This window comes from Anser brachyrhynchus, assembly GCF_964034855.1.
Source record: "Anser brachyrhynchus genome assembly, chromosome: 13".
NCBI classification, from domain to species: domain Eukaryota; kingdom Metazoa; phylum Chordata; class Aves; order Anseriformes; family Anatidae; genus Anser; species Anser brachyrhynchus.
In genome coordinates, this window is record NC_137708.1 from 5235087 (window position 1) to 5254805 (window position 19719).

General features: G+C 35.1%; 1 protein-coding gene across 10 annotated transcripts in view; it reads left to right on the top strand.

Moving 5' to 3' along the window:
- Positions 1 to 19719, top strand: part of PCDH11X (protocadherin 11 X-linked) — a 484442-nt gene that overhangs the window by 370194 nt on the left and 94529 nt on the right. The window contains exon 7 of one of the 10 annotated variants that reach the window (XM_080553200.1): positions 859 to 12058. The exons of the other annotated variants lie outside the window; for them this stretch is intronic. Coding sequence (XP_080409326.1) covers positions 859 to 875 — 17 coding nt within the window. The 3' untranslated portion in view covers positions 876 to 12058. Of the gene's footprint in view, positions 1 to 858; positions 12059 to 19719 lie in introns of those variants that run through there. 10 annotated transcript variants of the gene reach the window in all.

Sequence of the window (19719 nt, forward strand, 5' to 3'; positions counted from 1 at the left end):
AGGTACGATATCAAACCAAAGGAAGATCTAGGTAACATGCAGTCTCCTATAGACCATTTTGTCCAACAGTCTGTGTTTAGTAAGTCTGAAAGGAGGAAATATATTAATGTAAGCTTCAAATAACCTTTTACGTTGAGGCTGTGCTAATCACTCCGAACTACAAAGACAGATTTTTCCAGTCCTCTGAAAAACAAACTATTCCTAGATTTAAATTCTGCACATTCAATCAGTAAAAATTGTTTTGAAGTATATTATATTTCCATTTTAGCATTGAAACTTACAGGTGCTCAGTATGTCAGGCTTTAGCCTGTGCTCATTTATAACGAGTAATTATCTAACGATCATAGTGTAAAGCATGCATGAGCTCCTGTAGCAAGATTTGGAATTTTAAGGAAATGCTGCAGATCAAATGATAATGTCTCATTTGTATTCTTTCAGTTCCCTAGCCACTATTACACTTCATAAAACAACTACAGAAATGGATTGCAAACATGCATCATTTCTGTGTGAGATGTGCAAAGGCTCAATGATCCTTAAATAGTACCAATAATGCCTTTCATGCATCTTATATGATGATACTGTACCAAGCAAATCACACATTTTATGAAATATGTTTTCAATCCTATCTAGAAGCACAGCACTACTAAGACCTTTGAGGATAAAGGTAACATTAACTCTGCTTGACTATGTAGACATGTAGATAAATTTTTGTGTTCCAATTTTTGTCATCCATGACCTGGTGATCCCTTTTTTTATATTTATATTTTTAGAGTTTTCTATTTATAGTCTGGTCTTTACTGTCATGGGATGTATGTATGAAGTCTGCAGTTTGAACAGAAATCTCTATTTGCAATCTAGGTATTGAAGGATGTTGATCATACCATCTTCAGCATCAGATGTCGTAAGGCTGATTCATAAGTGCAAGAAAACTTTGTCTGATTCATCATCATCTTAATCAGGTTTCACCTCAGATGTAATGGGCTGACGGACAGAGGATATGCCTACTTTTCTGTTGTCAGGGCCCAATGGACACTCTCCAGCTGAATGTGGGGATGGAGAAACGGCCTTTACCTTATTGCTAATGACACAAGCTTCCAGATTCAAGCCAACTGTGTTGAATCAGGAAAGCTAAGACTGGGGTTTTCTGGGATCTACAGAGCTGTGTTTGTCTTACAAATTCTAGGCCCAACAGTATATTTAATCTCATTCATTGCTTAGGAAAAAAATACTTACAGATTATTCTGGACTCTCCCCCTGGTGTGACATGGTCACATCTTCACAAACGGTCTAATTTACATTGTCCATAAAATTCAGATATCTTGTAAATGAATTTTCTATATATTTTGCCAGTGTATGTTAGGGAAATAGTAGTGTTCTGTCAGTAACACTGAGCGAAGTACGCAGGCTTCAGACTGGGACTACATGATCAAGATCAGATTTTAGGATTGTCTTGTTATCAAATCCACACCAGTCATTTTTTCAAGGTCTTACTGGTAAGAATATTGAAGGGCTTTATACTGATGCTGCTGTTGTAACAGTGACACAAGTTCTTATATGTTTAATAATGACTCTTTTGCTATACTAAACTGGAGTGCATAAGATAGAATAATGAATATGCTGTACAGACAGAATGCCACTGGGAGTGATTAAATACACTGTTAATACAGTGGAATATTAACTTTTTAAGATGATCTTGGAGTATTCTAACCATACATTGAGAAACATACTATGTTTAATTCATGGCTACATGTTAAAAATATAAAAAAAACCCTATGCTTTTCCTGGAGGCTCAAATCCTGTTCCTTGTGGATCATGTGGATAAGGAAGTGTCTGGTAATAGGAAAAACTTATTTCATAGTATTATTCTCTGTTCCAAGAGCTGTACATATTTAGATGCAATTCTGTACTGAAGTTCAAATTTAGTTCTTTTGTCTTGCAGAAACTTCTTCTTGGTGTCTCTTCAGTGAGAGTAAAGACTATATATCTCCATTTGTAGGTTTGCATCATGCACCCATCACTGTGATATCTAACACCAGCTGTTGACAGAGTGGTTTTATCCTCTAATATTTCCCTAAAGCTGCATGAAACAAACCAGAGGATCTAGAAATTATATGGCACATATAAATTGTATATAACTCTGCTACTTCCTAGGATTTTGTATTGCTGCTACATGGATTCTAGCGTCTCCTGTCAGTGATAACCCTCTATCATTGAAACCAAAGTTGAGGCCAAAGCATTCTTTATTGTGAGAACTGTTCACATCCACATAAAACTTGCTACGCCATGGTATTTTATGCTAGCTTAAATCTATGAGTTTATTACTAGCTATACAAAATTTCCATTGAAGAACTTGAAGTCTTGCATTAATATAGTTGACATAAGTAATGTAAGGCAGGGGAAGGAAAATGTGTCAGTCTGAACCAATGACACCTTTGCACTACATGTTGTTATTTTGCTAATTGAATAGTTCCATAAATGACACGGTGTGTTGATTGAATCGTAGATAAATTATCTGCTTAGTCAGATGCCCTTCTTCTGGTGTGCTTTTAAATATCTAACTGAAAAATGTTACATTTTGACTTATTGTAAAAGTTGTTTTGTTTGGCTTTTCATTAAGTACTTATTCATTTAACAAAGACAGAATGATGTATAGCCATATTAAGCCTGAATTATATGATTGTTGTCGGTAATGGCCATGATTTACATGTAGAGTCTGTTAAGGTTTTAAAGCCAAATATTCAGAAGAGAGTAAAATAAGAATCAAGACTTCTTGTGTAATCTCAATTTGGTGTATTTTGCATACACTGTATGCTATTCACTTCGGTCAGATCTTATTTTTCTATACATCTTGCTTATGTAGTCATAGAATGGACAGTGTGGCTTGAATGAGCGGCCTTTCAATGTTTATTTTAAATCTTTAGCAGGTACTCTCTACTATGCAATTACTGAACCTTATTTAAACACTGGTCTGAGTAAAGACTACAATTCCTCTTGCTCCTCAGTACTTCCTTGGTCCTGACAAACAGAGGTAAGGAGCACAGTAGAGGTGGAGATAAAAGCTCCAGTTGGCACTAGCACAGTTGGCAGTCAGTGATCTTTGGGATCACAATCTAGTTTAGCTGAGCAGAGGAATAGGGCTGGGGCATGATGTTGGAATCTAGCTACATATTTCTAACAAGTCTACAAAAGAGACTTATATGCCCTCTTGGCCAAGCACTGCCTCCAGAGCCACTGTTTGACCTGCTGACAGCTGAGACAAGAAAATATGTTTAATCTTTGCCAACTGGCTGGCCAACCAGCGCACGTGCACCAGAAGTTGTTCAACCAGGATAAAAATTAGAACGGATTAATAAGAATATGAGGAGGCTTGAATATATATATTAATATATTAATTAATTAATATATTATACAAAAATATAATTGAGGCATCTAGTGCCCCACTTCCTTTCTCGAGTAAGGCTTTCTCCTTTTAAATGAGGTGTGGTAATTTAAGAAGGATCCATTATAAAAAGAACAGTAAAATTAGTGAGATTTCCTTATCAGTTGTAGTCCCTGTTTCAAAGCACGTACATGTCAGAACTTTCAAATGACATTATCAGGTTTATAGCTAAAGTGGAGAGAGGAAAAAAAAAAAAAGCTTGAATGGCTGCTTATAAATGCAAATCTTGGTAATGTATCCTTTTAAAATTTTTATCTGTCTGTAATTCTTATTTACACAAATGGAAATCTGTTTAGCAAAGTAAATGTGGTTTCTAAAGTTAAAATAAATGAAATAGAAATGTTAGAAATGTTAGTATTCTATTTTTAAAGAGATTCAGGAGTTTTCCATTGACGGTAGACAATTATTCAGCTTCCATTCTAAATTCTCTATTTTTCACTGTGTAGGACATCCGCTTGTCTATATGCATATATATGCATATTTATCTGCCTTTTTAATGTGAACAAATTATGTGTGCATCTGAACATATGTATATATAGATACTTACATCTCATATCCCACTGACTCACAGCTTAGTTTTGCTTAATTCAACATTTTGTCAGGGAGCAGTTCCACAGTTTGTTGGGGAAAGACAAATATGCTCATGGAAGACAGTCGTGTGATTGGAAATGGTGAAGAGCAAAATGCTTCAAGTCCACCATGGATATAAGCACACAAAACTGAGTTCACTGTTTAGCTTTTAATCTGCAACGGTCTATGTGCATTCTCTAGCTAAGTTGCACACTCTGAAACTCTGAACAGTTCCAATGAATTCAGTGGGTCTACTTTGAGTGAGGGAAGTTAAGTAGGTGCATAAGTGTTTTCAGGCTTTAGGCTTCACAAGCTTTCATAATTAGTACTCTAGACAACATTAATTAAAGAGTACTTTAGAAAGAATATAGCTGTTTAAACCTCTTCAGTGGTTTGCATCTTATTCAAGGATCCCAATCAATGCAACACATGGATAATCCATTCAGAAAATGAGGCTGCATTAGTATGATTATAGTTAAATATAATCTGTATACATCTTTGCAGTTGTATATAACAAACACAACTTTATAAAGTCATTTCAGTTCAAGGATAATTAAATAAAGGATAGTAATAATGAAAGACAACAAATATTTTCTATTTTATTATAGTTTCTTGCAAGTATTGTCATCTATGCTAAACAGATATGATGAAGAGGCAGGATTTCCTAGGGCTAGCAATATCTCTCTTACTTCCTTTTTTAATCTTGGGACAGAGTTATAAATTTGTGTCTATCTCACTCATCCTCTTATTACTGTATAATTGAGGAAAAATTAAAAATAAAGCAATGGCTAATAGCTGTTAAATGCCTTTATGAACAAAAATGCTTTCTGAACTGTTAAGCATTGTGTTATATCTAATTTATTGTGGAAAGGCTGTTTTGATTTTTGTTCTACTGTATGTTTTATATAATATAGTCTTCCTACTTCAAAAAAACATCTTCAGATGTAACAAATCTTTCTATGTATGATAGAGAATTAAGATTAATGTACGATTGATTAATTAAGATCCCCTGCGGTAGCTCTACTTAAGGCTTAAACACAATTTTAATTTTTGATACTACTTGCCTTTTATGCTCTTTTCTTCACATATTGACATAATTTCCAAAAACACTGATGAAGAAAATCACTGCATCTTACACTTGATATAGCAGTAAAGGCACAATAAAATTTGACCTGTCTTCCATTTAGTGTGTCTTGATCAGAAATAGGACAATCACTCAGAACAAATTATTTTGAAGCCTAAAGCAGAAAGGACATAATCTTTAAGCACAAAACTACCTGATGGGCCTTTAATCACCTGACAATTATAAAAGATCTCTGTCTATTACTGAAAGAGAAACAAAAGACAGAAATAGAAATAAAGACACATGCACACTTCTCCACTTTTAGTTTGTCATTATCTCCTGTACTATTTAAATACTCAATGGCTACTACTCTACAATAATGGGAAAAATCCTAAAAAGACCCTACAAAGTTTGAGCGTCTGCTTGTTTTCCTGTAATGATTCTCTCTGAGGAAAAAAAAAAAAAAAAAGTGGTCAACCACAAGTACCTGTGGTAACGTATCTCAGATGCTGGCAAGCTGACAGACAGCGCAGGCTTGGGGTGCCAGAGAGGGCAGTACTGCAAAAATCCTTTGTGCTGAGATGGACTTACTAAAAACCACAGAAACTTGCATCTTCAAAATACTGATCATGTTCCTCCAAGAAGGTGGACAAAGATATACAATTTTGTAGTTGTTCAAATGTTGTTTCTATATTTTCTTTGAAAGACCATTTTTAAGTATGTATTTTCAACTTCCTCTCTGCATTGCTCCCACATATTCTACTTAGTTAAATGAGAGCCACCATTATGAAATCCTGATTTGGCATGATAATACAGTAATTATTAAACAGGTAAGATTGAATCAAAACCTTTTTTTTTTTTTTCCTCCAGCTTCAACTCTGTGTCATTGACTGCTGATTATAAATACTATTAGTGAAACAGAAATCAGCACAGTGTACTCGAGTTACTTTTCAAATAAAGGGTTTTTTTCAGCATTCAGGTTCCCCATAGGCTTTTAATCAAGGTTATGGGAAAGTCCATAAACTTTCTGCTGAATATTTAACAAGCTGGAGGTCATAGCAGACATGAGATCCCAAGGACAAGTGAAATGAGATTGCAATCAGAAGAGCAGAGGAGACCTGGAGATAAGTAAAGCTTTGCCCACAGATAATATCTAACAGAACAAACACCAGAGTCACGTTTTCAAGCTTCTTTTGTGAGACTTAATTTTCCCAGTATAAACAGCCATAAAAGAGGGTAAATAGAAATGGGTGGTTGCACTGGTTTTAGTCACTGAATTTAATCAAAATGGTGATTGAAATCCAGTCTGAAAAAAGTCTAAAAAATTAAGATATGATTATAGTTACACACCTTGCTTTTTAACAGACCTGATATCCTACTTCCCTAACACCTTTTTAAAACAAATTCTGTAACCAACCTCTGTTATACTGAACCGTAGTAGCTGTATGTGTTTAGTGAAGAACTTCTGGTTGCTAAATCTTTACAAGTGCACTGTTTTTAACAGTACGGTTGTGACAATACTTTTTGGTATACAACAAATGGGAAAGTAATCTTGTAGAAACTATTATCCAGGCCTATGCAGGAGCTATACAAATGTAATTATAATACTCTGTGTAATGTAGAGATTGGATATTCAGAAACCTTACCTGTAATGTCAGGCTGACACAAGCACATACACTTCTGCAGGCTGTAGGCCTGTAGCTATCTTGTTTCGCCTGTTCAAGAAACCTCCTAAAATTAATACACAGTGTCTCAAGCAAGCGTGCTTCCATCCACGAAAACATGGAGAAGACAGTGGTGGGGGTACGTAGAGGCTGTGTTGAGTTTGTACCCTGGGCTGGCTTTGCAGCAGCAGAGCGGAGGCAGTGGGGAGAGCTGCTTGCGGGGGCTGCGCGGGGGCATGGGCTGCGGTGAGCGTTTAGGAGATGGTGTCAGCTTCCAGCCTCTGCTTTTTTGGTGATCCTTGGAATTAACTGCCCAGCGACGTTCTCTTCCCATTAGTTGTTGGAATTTTAGCTGTACGTTTTCTGAAACTGATGCTTTGTTTATTCTTCATTCGCAGCAAAAAGTCGCTGAAATTTTTAATGCTCGGCAATGTAGTTTCACAGCCGGCTCTGATAATGAAAGCAGTCAGTCTTTGAAATAGGAGCGTAGATGTAAATTTCTTTTATAAAACCAAGTTGTTCTATGGCTTTTTAACTGATTTTTTTCCCCTTGTGTGAGAACTATTAAAACATTTGTCCTCAAAAAATCTGCTGAACTTCAAACTGGGATTTCTGTTAATGTAGAACTGTATGGCAGTAAATCTGGCTATATTAGGTAGAACGTACTCATAATACTGGTTTCATCATACTTATCATAAAAGAAATCCTGATGCTAGCTATGCCATGCTAATTGTTTTCTGGCCTTTTCTTACACAAGGTACTGTTAAGGAGCCCAAATATTAGGGATTCTGTGGCAATAGTTTTTGGCCCACTGTGATTTCCAACACAGTCTCTCATAAATCTTTCTCTAATCTCACTGCCACTCATGCGGTACAGCTGGGCTCTGTTTCCCATGCACAGAGACATCCAGGGCCTCACACTGGAATGATGAAAAAATTATGCACTTCAGGAGAAGATATTTTTGCAACAAGCTCTTTAAAAGCAGAGAAGAAAGCACCTGTTTGGGTATTTTCCTTTGCCAGACTGGCCTGATTTAATGAGGGGAGCCTTCTGCATGGGGTCATGTGGAATGAAGATAACCTTTCCTAGGCAGATTTGAGAGGGCATGATCCATAGCACTGTGGGTTTTGATCATGCTGTCATAACAGATCTCTGCCACTATGTAAATGACTTTATATTGGGAAAAAAAAAATAAAGGCATTATTTCTGATGTTTTTAAAAATACAAGAACAACTTCGTACATGTTTTAATTCTAGTCATAAAATAGCAATCAACCATTGCAACAATGAAACGTCTGTGATATAAATGCTGAAAAACTTAAGGAAAGGTTGGTTAATATTGAATGTAATCTCAGTGCTTCACTTGTAAGAAATTGATGTTTCACTTGGACTGTAGTGCTTTCAAATAGAAATGCTGAAAATAAGTGTATTGTAAATATCCATTATATACAGTTTGTTCACATATCTTTTTCCTTTGCCAGTCTAAATCTTTTCGCCAGATTTTTTTCCATACTCAAATGTTTCATGTTTTCCATGTCTCAAAGGAAAAAAACAAAACAACAACAATCATAATAAATGTTTTTGCTTAGGAAATTTAAAGTAGTTTTATATGTTTTCATTTTATTTTATGAGACACTAATAAAATGTATCTGGATTGATAATATGAAGTTGTAGTCTGATAAATGAGTTACAAAAATATGAATATGCATGTTTTATAATAGGAAAATTGATAGGTAGTTACATAGGAGGGCAGTCAAGCAGAGAAAATGACAGGAATTTTCAGAAATGAATTTAAGAGGGCAGTATACATACTTTTCTCAAATATTTTCTTCATGATCATATTTTTAAACATTTAACATAGCTGTTTATTATAGCTAAATAATTTCCTAGATAGCCAACCACAAATGATGTTTACATAAAAGTAATGTAAGAATAGATTATTAGGGAGCTTTATATGATTTCTTTTGACCTATTTAGGAGTTGGATTTTCCTTGCAGTTATGAAAAAAAAGTAATTTGTTTTGTTTTTTAAAGGAACAGTTTGTTTTAGAGGCAGATATTAAACAATTAATTAATAAATATCTCCACACCTCTGCAAATCTACTTTCAATTACTAAATTTTCAAAAGAAGTAATGGAAGAGATGGATGTTTGAAAATTAAACTCACAATTCCAAAAGTAGAACATAAGATAAAGCTAAGAACAGTCCTAAAAATAAAAATTAGAAAAAAATTTCTATTAGTATAGAAATAGATCTTCAGATGTATTTTTCAAAGCTCTGCTGACATTTTTCATTTTTCCAGTCAGTTTGAGATCATTCATTCTCATTATTCTCAAGCATAAATCCAGCAATAGTATCCCTCCCTTCACAAACATTCTAGAGTGACTGCTCTGTGCTGTTACTGACATCTGAGCAAAATAATAATTAAAAAAAAAAAAGTTATATATTTAAGATTTGTAGGTAGAAAAGATGCATTTCATAAAAATTTAGTCAAAAGATCATCAAACATACTCATCTGAAATGGTTAGGAAAGCTTCTGGAATAACAGTCATAGAAAACGTTTTCCTGGATTTTGGCAAGAGACAATTGTGACTGACTGAACTTACTGTCCAACTGCAAATGTTAGCTAGACACATTACTGCCAGCATTAGAAAATCATTTACTGTGCTATCTGAGTAGTAAATGTGACAATGGAAATTGGATTTCAGATTTCAGAGCTACATGGCTTGCCAGGGACTCATAGCCACTATTATCCTATGAATCTTTTTTTTTTTTTTTTATGGTGCACGAGTAGCTTCCTGTTAATTTTGGTGACTTTGTTATCCTAGCTCCTGCTTATCTTTTTGCTCTGTAAAGAATCTCCCACAAAATCCATTCCCGTTTCTGTGTTTTACTGAAAATTTCTGATGTTTTTTATGACTTGAAAATATCAACATTGAAGTAGTTATTTGTCTAATGGATGTCTGTGGTCCATAGAAAAGTAGAGTAGAGCATACAATTTCTTTTTCAAATGACAGATCAATCTCACTTTCAAATGAAGTACTTACCATCATGGTCTTTATAAACAAAAAAGCTCAATTACATTTACTTTAACTTTTCTAAAAAGAAAAATTAACAACTTGGTATTAGTAAAAGTAATGAGATTAGCTATGTTAAGCTGTACTTATAAAATAATATAAACCATTTATATGTCTGTGAATTTAAATTTTATGTTGTGCAACCTTGAATAGATTTTAGAATTATTAATATGAGAAGTCCTGATACAATGGGCTAATCCTTGTTAACCTAAACTGAAAATTGAAAGATTTTTCACAATCATTTAGAACTTGAGCTGAAGGAAGATGCTCTGTTAGATCAACATTTGTGGGAAAATAAATGACAAGCCCCATAGGGAAATGCAAAGCTCCATGATGCTAACATCACAGAGAGAGAGAAAGAAAATATTGCTGAGAGAATGAGCTAAAAATTGATCTATAGGCATTATGCTAATGGCAAAAAGGAAACCTTTTGTTAATTAAAAGTTGCCATTTTTCTGTCTTTGATTTTCCCTTTTTTATTACATCTTCTCTTAGATCACTGTGAAATTTTCTTTAACGTGCTCGCAGGCACAAGCACATAATGCTGAACTCTGCCTCCTAATACTGGCAATTAAAATGGTCCTGAACTAATGTGGAAAACACAGATACATATTACCGCTATTTCAGAATGAGAAAATGCTCTTATTCATTCAGCACTGGTAATTCATTTTAGAGTAGTTATCAGAAATTCTAGATAAATTCTCTGAATGGAAGTCTAGAGATGCATATCTATTGTCATTCTGAATAGGCTTTGTGCCCATTTTGTGCCAATGGCTGAGGTGTTAGATGCATCCGTAAGGATTTAAATTGATCTTTTGTTATTACTTAATATTTGTGTTTCCAGATGGGGAAAGAAAAAAAAAAAAAAAAAGGTATTATTTTTAAGTCTGCCTGCTGGAATTCTGGAACTAGTACCCGTTAGTTCAAGCTACATTTTTCAAAAGTTTCCATAGTATTCAGACCATATGCATGTTTTGTGGGAAAAGAAAGAATCTGTGCATACACAGGTTGAAAGGGAAGAGTTCCTGATTTTGTTCATTAATAGTATTTAGAAAAGTAATTATCTATTTCCTATAACAACAAAATTTTACATAGCTTTTCTTTTTCACCTGAATTCTGTGAAATCCGCAATTATGTGTCCTGTAGCTTTGCTAACATTAGGAAATTCTACTGTCTTGCTATAATTCTCCACAAGGAGTTTACTATTTGTGAACTGTGAGTAAAGGGTACTATTTGATCAGTTATGTTTGCACTTTCCCAGGCTTGTTAAGTGACACTTCCTTTAGAGTACAGTTTTGCTTTACGATGACAGTTTTCAGAGCATGGACTATTATTTTATCAACAGAACAGGAATGTAGCTAATTTATTTCACCAATGACTGTACCTGATAGATGACACTTGCTATGAGTAAATGCAATGTGAAGACAAATTAATAGTTTGTTATCATTTGCTGAAGCAAGAAATAAGAGATCTGGGAGTCAGATAAACGAGCAGGACCACTGCAATGGTAGAAACCAAGTAAATATCATGTACAGTCAACGCTCAAAATATACTGGTAGATTTCAATCAAGACGAAATAATTTCCCACAGTTGTTTATCACCTGCAGTGCATTACTAATAGATAAACATTCAATGGTGCTATTAAGTGTTTTTTGTTCTTTCAGTGTGATTAGCGAGAGCATCCATATTCTGAAATGGAGCATGCTTAAGTGGAGGCATACTTTTGAAGCCTTGTCTTGCAGCAGGGCAAGCAAGAGTCATCATTCACATACCTGTGCATGTGAAAAGACCTTCTAGCCAGTCAAGTAATTGGGACTTAAACATACATAAGTGATACGTACTCCAGTTCCTAAAGAATCTGAGAGTCTAAGTAACTGGTGTCCCTTGAATACTGAAGTGAGTTTCTTTTTGTTTCCTACAGAAATTTTCCAAATAATCTGCATTATATTATCATTGGAGAAACCGAGACATCCCTCTTTAAGATGCCGAGTCCCTTCAGAATGGTTCAACAAAGTCCTTGTTTCCTGCTGGGTTCAATAGGAGTTTGATCAGGGAGTTATTAGCTAGAGGTAAAGGCTGCTCTTGTCAGAAAGGACTTTGTGTTCTGCGGGATTTGATCTTGCCATGCAGGACTTGCTCGTAGAGGACACAGTGAAGCCATTTAGTTAGCTGTAGTTAGCTGTCTGGCTGCTGCTTTTAATTAAATCCACCACCAGCCAAACAACTTGGCTTGTTTCCATGGCCTTGTTTCGGGGGGGGGCACGTGTGTTTGTGTGCTGTTGTTGTTTTTTTCCCACTTTGAGGATAATCTAAATGCTACAGCTTATTTGTGATTTTGACTAAAATAGCACATTGCTTCGCTCTTGTTAGCTTTGTTAATTGTACATAATCTCATGACCAATCTAGACATAGCCCCTCAATTTTGCTTTTATATTATTGTCCTCAATAAATAAAATCACTCATATCATTAGTAGAGTTAAGTAAGGAGTAAAAAATGTCTCAGAGCAACAGTATTTTCATTAAATGGTTGTGTTTGTTATGAAGAGTTGTAAAGTACCTGGGGAAAGAAGTAAGCTTATTCAGTATATAGTTATTTGCTGATACCTTGATGGATTAGTTTACAAATTATGGCAGCTAGACATATGCTATTATTTATACAATGGCTTTTTAAAAAAAGTTCATTTTTAAGGTAAACAATCAAGTAATTCCTTATATGGAGATGGGGGAATACTTAACCTTGAGTACAACAACATTAACTCCAGTAAGCCTAATGAATTATTCATGCCATTACCTACCTTGAGAGACATCAAATCTCTCTGCACTGTCTGCAAAGTGCAGTTTACCAAAAAATGATAGCTCAGTAAATTATATTTGTATATCTGAACATTAAACTAAAGACGGTACTGTGAAAAGGCATTGGTGGATATACCCATATAATCCATGCAGAAGCAAGGTCCTGTATGTCATTTCCTAATTCACTTGCAGTCGTAACTCATTTAATAATTGTTTGCAAGGAATGTCCTGATAGACAAAAATCATTTAATATTCAAAGATTCATATAGCAGTAATAGAGGACATAATCACTACAAGCACTAGCCTTTTTACAAAGAAGCTGTTCCTCATGATTTCTTGAGTCTGGAACAACATCATGAAGTATGAAATTGTCTTTTTCTCTATTAATTTGTGTGGTTGTTTAAATGTTACTTCCTTTTGTTATGCAAACTGTCAAATTCTGGAGGGAAAGTGACTATTTTAAAAGCTCTGTTGAGACTGGCATTGACATTTTCATTGATGATAACAAAATCTTCTCTTTTCAAATTATTTTTCTCAGCCTTAGGTCTTCAGACACACGCTCTTCACAAATATTTCCTGCTTTCTTGTATAAACTGCTTTCTGTAATCCAGAAGGGCTACGGGAATAGGCCTAACATACCATAATCAAAGTTTGAATACAAAATTGCCATGCTTTGTTCCAGAACTTCCCCTCAGTAGCTTAAAGATATGTTTATGTACAAGTATTTATAGTTTTTGCTTTCTCTATGATCTGGTCCCTATCTGGACCTCAGCACAGAACTCACCATGAATGTTTGGTATGCACTGGACCTTCTGACTTATGCCTCTTCTTACTTTAGAGATCGTTTTTCATACAGTTTGTGCCAGGCAATTAAGCTGGCCATTTCTTTGCTATAGAGGAAGATGTTTGATCATGCAGAGTGGGTACTATGTCTGTGAAATTCCTTATCAAAGGAAGCAAGAAGTTCTAAGGAAACTAGCAAAATATTCTAGGGGAAACTAGATACATCCTTGGAAGAAAGATCCATGGGGGATTATTAAACAAACCACCTGAGGTTCAGGAGTCTGCAGAATACAGTTGATGACTGTGAGGGTAGAAGAAGAGTTTTGTCCTTCCTTGGGCACATGCTTACCAACAAAACTAGACGCACCATACTGGGCTAGGTGAAACTTTGGCCTGCACTAGCATGGTTGTTTGCATGTTCCTGTAGTTACTAAATGGTAATCATTTGTTTGGGGCTTTTGAAAAAGAGAGATTATAATGCAAGTTAAGATAGGTCATAAACGAGGGCAAATGGAGTTGTGAATTTGCTCTTCTTGTGTATTACAACTTTATATTTCTGCTTTCTTATTATTTGATATATATATTTGATATTCAGTAAAAATATTGAGCTGAATTGTAAACTTATTTTTTAAAAGAGCAGATGGGCTTTCAAAAACTATGATCCAAATAATGAGATGATGTCTGAAAAAAAAGGAAAATATGAGAAATAATGCCTTTCTTGTGTGAGAGAGGATTTGTTTTTTCTTTCACCTCCTTTTACAGTAAAAGGTTAAAATCTTAATTTTCACGTGGAAAGCTAATGAGTTATTGCAATAATAATGCAATTGTGCAAGTTATTGCAATAACAATGAGTTATTGCAAACAGTATCCTGGGCTGCATCCAAAGCAGTGTGGCAAGCAGGGCAAGGGATGTGACTCTCCCCCCGGCTCTGCTCTTGTGAGCCCCCACCTGCAGTGCTGCGCTCAGCTCTGGGCCCCCCGCACGAGACCTGTTGGAGCGGGTCCAGAGAAGACCTCCAGGATGCGCAGAGGCTGGAGCACCTCTCCTACAAAGACAGGCTGAGAGCACTGGTCTTGTTCAACCTGGAGAAGAGAAGACTCTGGGGAGGTCTTGTAGAGGCCATCCAGTACCTAAAGGGGGCCTCCAGGAAAGCTGGGGAGGGACTCTGTCAGGAGTTGCAGTGATAGGACAAGGGGTAACAGCTTTAAACTAAAGGATGGGAGATTTAGATAAGATATTAGGAAGACATTCTTTAATATGGGGGCGGTCGAACCCTAACCATTCCGTGATTCTATGATTCTATGAATAGTATTAAGATGATATAATCTGAAGATCCCCCAGATTTTGGTGGGATTTTAGCTGACATTACTGGAGTGCTACCCAAGACCTCACATCTTGAAGAGCATCTCAGAAAGGTTCGATATGCAAAATGTACTTTTATCTGTTGACCTATTTGCAGTTGTGAATATAACTTTTCTGTCTTATTTATCACTAATATTTTTAAATGATATTTCCTCATCTTAGTAACTATCCATGACACTTAGAAAGATGTTGGGGGAGGGAGGTATTTGATAAGGACACAGACATACTTTTGCTGCCCGATATACATAGATGCAGAACTCCCACAGAAAGAGATTTATCGTTAACTAAACTTCAGAACATCAAAAAGATTAAAATTGAACCCTCTGGCATCTTCAACTCCATATCAAGATGGTTTTACCAATTTCCAAACATGCTCACTAATTGCTTTTTTCTGTGAAATGTCTTTTAACCCATTAAAAATGCTCAGGGCAAAACCCATGTATTTTATGGATTTAGCTCCTAATACTTCATAACGCACAATATCTCATAATTGTGATAAATCTCTAAAGACTCCCATATCTGAATCTCATCTTTGCCTTGTGTGCTATGCTTGCAGCACTAATTATGATTTTTATATATATAATATGAGAATTTACTAATTTTGAAATAGCCAAATAATTTAAAACCAAAAGCTCAACAAGACCTGATTTCCCATCTGAAGGTACAAGTACAGGTAAACTTTCCCAGCTCTAGAGATACCAAAATTAAATAGGATAGATAACATTTTGTATGTAATGAACAATCACTCTTCATTTTTGTGCCAGTTCCAACTTTTGCCGAGACTTTTAATCACAATATTTAGAAGTTCTCTAGCTAGTGTCAAGACTGGCAGGAAGATGTTGGGACTGCTGCAGATCCCAGTCTTTTGAATTGTTATATATGATAAGGGACTACAGAAATTCTAAATATATAATCTATGTCACAGTGTGGACTCAAAGGGCGAATGCAGCACTATATGATTTTGCAGTCACCTGGAGTGTCCTGTGGGTTATTTTAGAGGTGCCCATCAAGTATTTAACAAGTCTGCCATTACAGAGTAACTTTTATTCACCTTTTCATTGTAGAGCTAATTTCAGTCTTTTGTTTTGAGTACTCAGTGGTTTTGGAACATGTTCTGACTGATTTCACAGCTTATAATTTTAAAACTATATTGTCTGGAATACAGAAGGCTCAGTATGACGTCTGACGGTTGTGTATCTCTACAAAGAAAACTATTTTTTATAATGATTTAGATAAAACTATCTTTATCTTCAAAGTACTGACTTAACCTTTTTGCCAATAGAGATTTTGCTCATCTTAAAAGTGTTTGAGAATGGGAGGAAGTAGCTGAATTAAATTCTTTTTTTTGTTTGTTTATCTTTTTTTTTTTTTTATCCGAATACTGTCACTGCAGCAAAAGAATTGCAGGTGGAGAACATTGGGATTTACAGAGGCTATCATGGGTAGAAAGGAACAGGACTATATAAGAAAACAGCCTTTACATTTGTTTTACAGTTTTGATTATATTTGTAGATTTGCATTAATCCATTTAGTAGTAGAATATGACGTTGCTGACCACATGAATTGGAAGAAATGATTATGCTTTCTCCCACCAAACACACTTTTAAAGAGTATGATATCATCTTAGTGCTTTTGTCTTACTTTGTTTCCACCCTGGATTGGAATTTCTTTCAGACAGAACTTATAGTACACATACATATATGAACTATACTGTTCTATTACATACGTATCCTTAACATCTGTCATCTCTTCACGATTTCTTTTATTAAGTATACTGTTGTAATTTGTCAAGTCTTTAAGGAAAAGGAAGTGGGAATGTTATCTAAAACAGAGAATATATTCAGTATATTTACTTCAGTATATTTACTGTACTTTTAAACACAACTCCAGTAGCACAGAGTGAAAACTTCAGTGCCACTGGAAGTGAATGAAAATATATTGATTTAAAATGAATTTATTTGAAAATCTCAAATGCTTTTTTAAAAATTACAGTCCCAGTGGTACTGATGAAAAAAAAAATGTTTTTCTTATGCTTATCTTGAACTGACATAGTGAAAGTAATCAGTATTTGCTAATTGTAAATCACTCTAGTATTGTACAAAATACTCCAAAAAATACTTCTTATAAAATGATCTGCAACCGCCTGTTTTACTTTTAGCTATTCCAAATTCCAGTAGCTTTATACTATTTTTTTTTTAAATAATGTATCCTATCTTACTCTCTTTTACTGTGTACCTACTGAAGTTGTAAATGATCAGTTGCAAAGCAGAAGTCACAGGAAATGTACATGTGCACACTTTCCTTATCTTTTTTTTTTCCCATTTTGTTGTGGCTTAGTCCTTTTCAAAATCAAAACAATCTACTTAATTCTGTTTTGCAATTGGTCCTGAGGTAACAATGTCTCGCAGATACATAAAGATACCACATCATATTGAGAAATATACAACTACTGTACTTATCCGATTACTATGGAGTTAGCTGCAGATTGTGTATGTTATTAAACAACTACTGCTGGAATTGATTCACAGAATTCATTTTGCATGTTTTAACCAATTTTGAAATATAGTTGATGAGTAACAGGCATACTTAACATAAAGTAACAAAGATAAATTCCATCAGTTCTGAGGATGAGGGAGAAAAAGAATATTCTCAGAAGATGTCAGAAGACAGGTTTATGGATTGCAGTATAAACCATGCTCAGCAAGTAGATAGACATATTCAGTCGCGTATGACTACCTGGTATATGGTTGTCAAAGGCCTTGGACTGTGCTGGAAGCAGACGTATTTGCCTCTCACATTTACAGACAGGTCAGGACTAGGTCACTAACAATAGAATGAAAGAAATCTCAGATTTTGCCTACTAGCATTGTATCTTGGGATGCAGCTCTGTCCTGCCTATGTCCAGTTTGTAATGCTCCTTGATCCTTACTCTGTTACAAATAATCAGAAATATTCATTTGAGAATGGCAATAGCTTTGGAGAAGTGATGTAGCGTATATTATAAAAGGAAAGATGCATCCAATTCTCATAACTCCTTTCAAATTTTATTGGAAAGCCTTCAGCTGAGTATTTTCACATCCTTCTTTCAGAAATGCCACAAATAATATGATGAGCTGAATTATCCTCAAATAATTTGTATATGTGTATATTGATCTCACAGTGCAGAAAGGCTATCGGTTCTACTTTCAAACTGATAGACCATATTGAAATATTTGAAAAAAAAAACACTTTAAGGTCAGTTATCACTATTAAAATCATAAAGTCATGTAGATTAAGGAGTGCTAACATGGTACTGCTTTGTTTTAAATATTTCTGCACCTTCCTGTTTTTCTCTATAAACTTGAATCATTAACATTAACAGCCTGGAAAATTTTGCTTTTCCACACAATTGATGAAAAAATTTAACTTCTGGCTCTGATTTCACAACGTGGTCACTTGTGACAGATAATAAAGAACAATGCCCTCTTGGTACTACCATTCACATGCATTCAAATTTAATGTAGGGAGTTCTAGAAAGAATAATGAGGCTCTTCTAAGCATTAATGTTGAACTTTGGAGATTACTTTTTTGGATATTTTCCACTTATTCATTTGAAACTTCTTATATTTTCTATTTTTGTTTGTTTGTTTTGTTTGTTTCTTTGTTTCTTTGTTTGTTTTCTCTGCAGGAATAAATTATAGAAATACTTGAAACTCTTGCTGCTGCTTTGTGTTCATTTTTCCATAATGCATTTGCAAGCTGATACTTTAATAAATGAAATGAATTGAGGCAGAGCAAGGAATGCAAGATTCAAGGGCTTATTAAGGCTATGTTATGGTCTGTAAGATACCATCCCAGCTGAAGTTCTCATAGGAACTCTAAGTGAAATTGTCTTTTCTGTGCAGTGCTAAGTACCTATGAATTTTTGCCTAACAAATATATTCCTGCAATTTCTATCTTAAGGCTTTGCTTTTGGATAAGACATGAAAGTCTGCTGAGTTGTAACATTTGCAAGTGTTCAACTTGCTTCAGAAAAGAAAGAAAACCTACTGCTGTAGCTTCCAGCACCAGTGGAAAGCAGAAACTTTAGCGGGGACAGGAATCACAACTAAGTTCCCATTTCATGCCTGAGCTCTTAAAACTTCTGTAGTTTTAGCATTGTTATCATTAATTGTAGGAACAAATCAAAGGTAACGTTACTGGACGTGGCACTCTAGTGGGTACACATTGTTTTCTAAGACATGGAAGCACAAAACAGCTCTGAGGGCAATACTTTTCTATTTTGCAATAGTTCATGTTTTCTATACTTATGTTTAAATATTTTTCTATTTTGCAATTGTTCATGTTATCTATACTTATATTTACTTCTGTTTTGATTTATATTTGTTTTGGTTCTTTAATAAGGAGGGACAATTCTGATGCCTACAGTACAATGACATCTAATCATACTACATGTGGCACTAGTTAATGGCAGCTCCTGGGGCTAGGAAATCTGAGCACAGTGTATCTACATACGGCAAGTGCTCCAGCACATATAGATGGAAGTCTACGGTTCTTTCTACATAGATAACCTTGTATTTGAAAGAAGTAAATTTAGATAGAAAGCTACGTCACATTTAGTGATCTGTACTAATTCCCCATGCAGATTGTCTGTATTTACTGTTACTTGGTTTCAAAAGGGAGAGTGAACTCTTACAGGGGATTCTTATGGCACGTTAACAGTGTCTGTAAGTGGAATAAGTGCAGAGTGCCCTATAAATTTGCAGCCTTATTTACTGCATAATAAGTTCCCAAGGGAGATAAACTCAAGGTGCAATGAACCATAGGGGCTAAGAAGACACTGGAGGCAAAAGGACTCACCAACATTCTTCATCTGGTAGCTCATAAACATTGCAAAAATACCACTGTAAACTCTGAGACAGCCTAATTTTATCCAAACAGTGCACTGTTTTAACTTCACTTGTTACCCTAGAAATCTTCATGTGTTTCC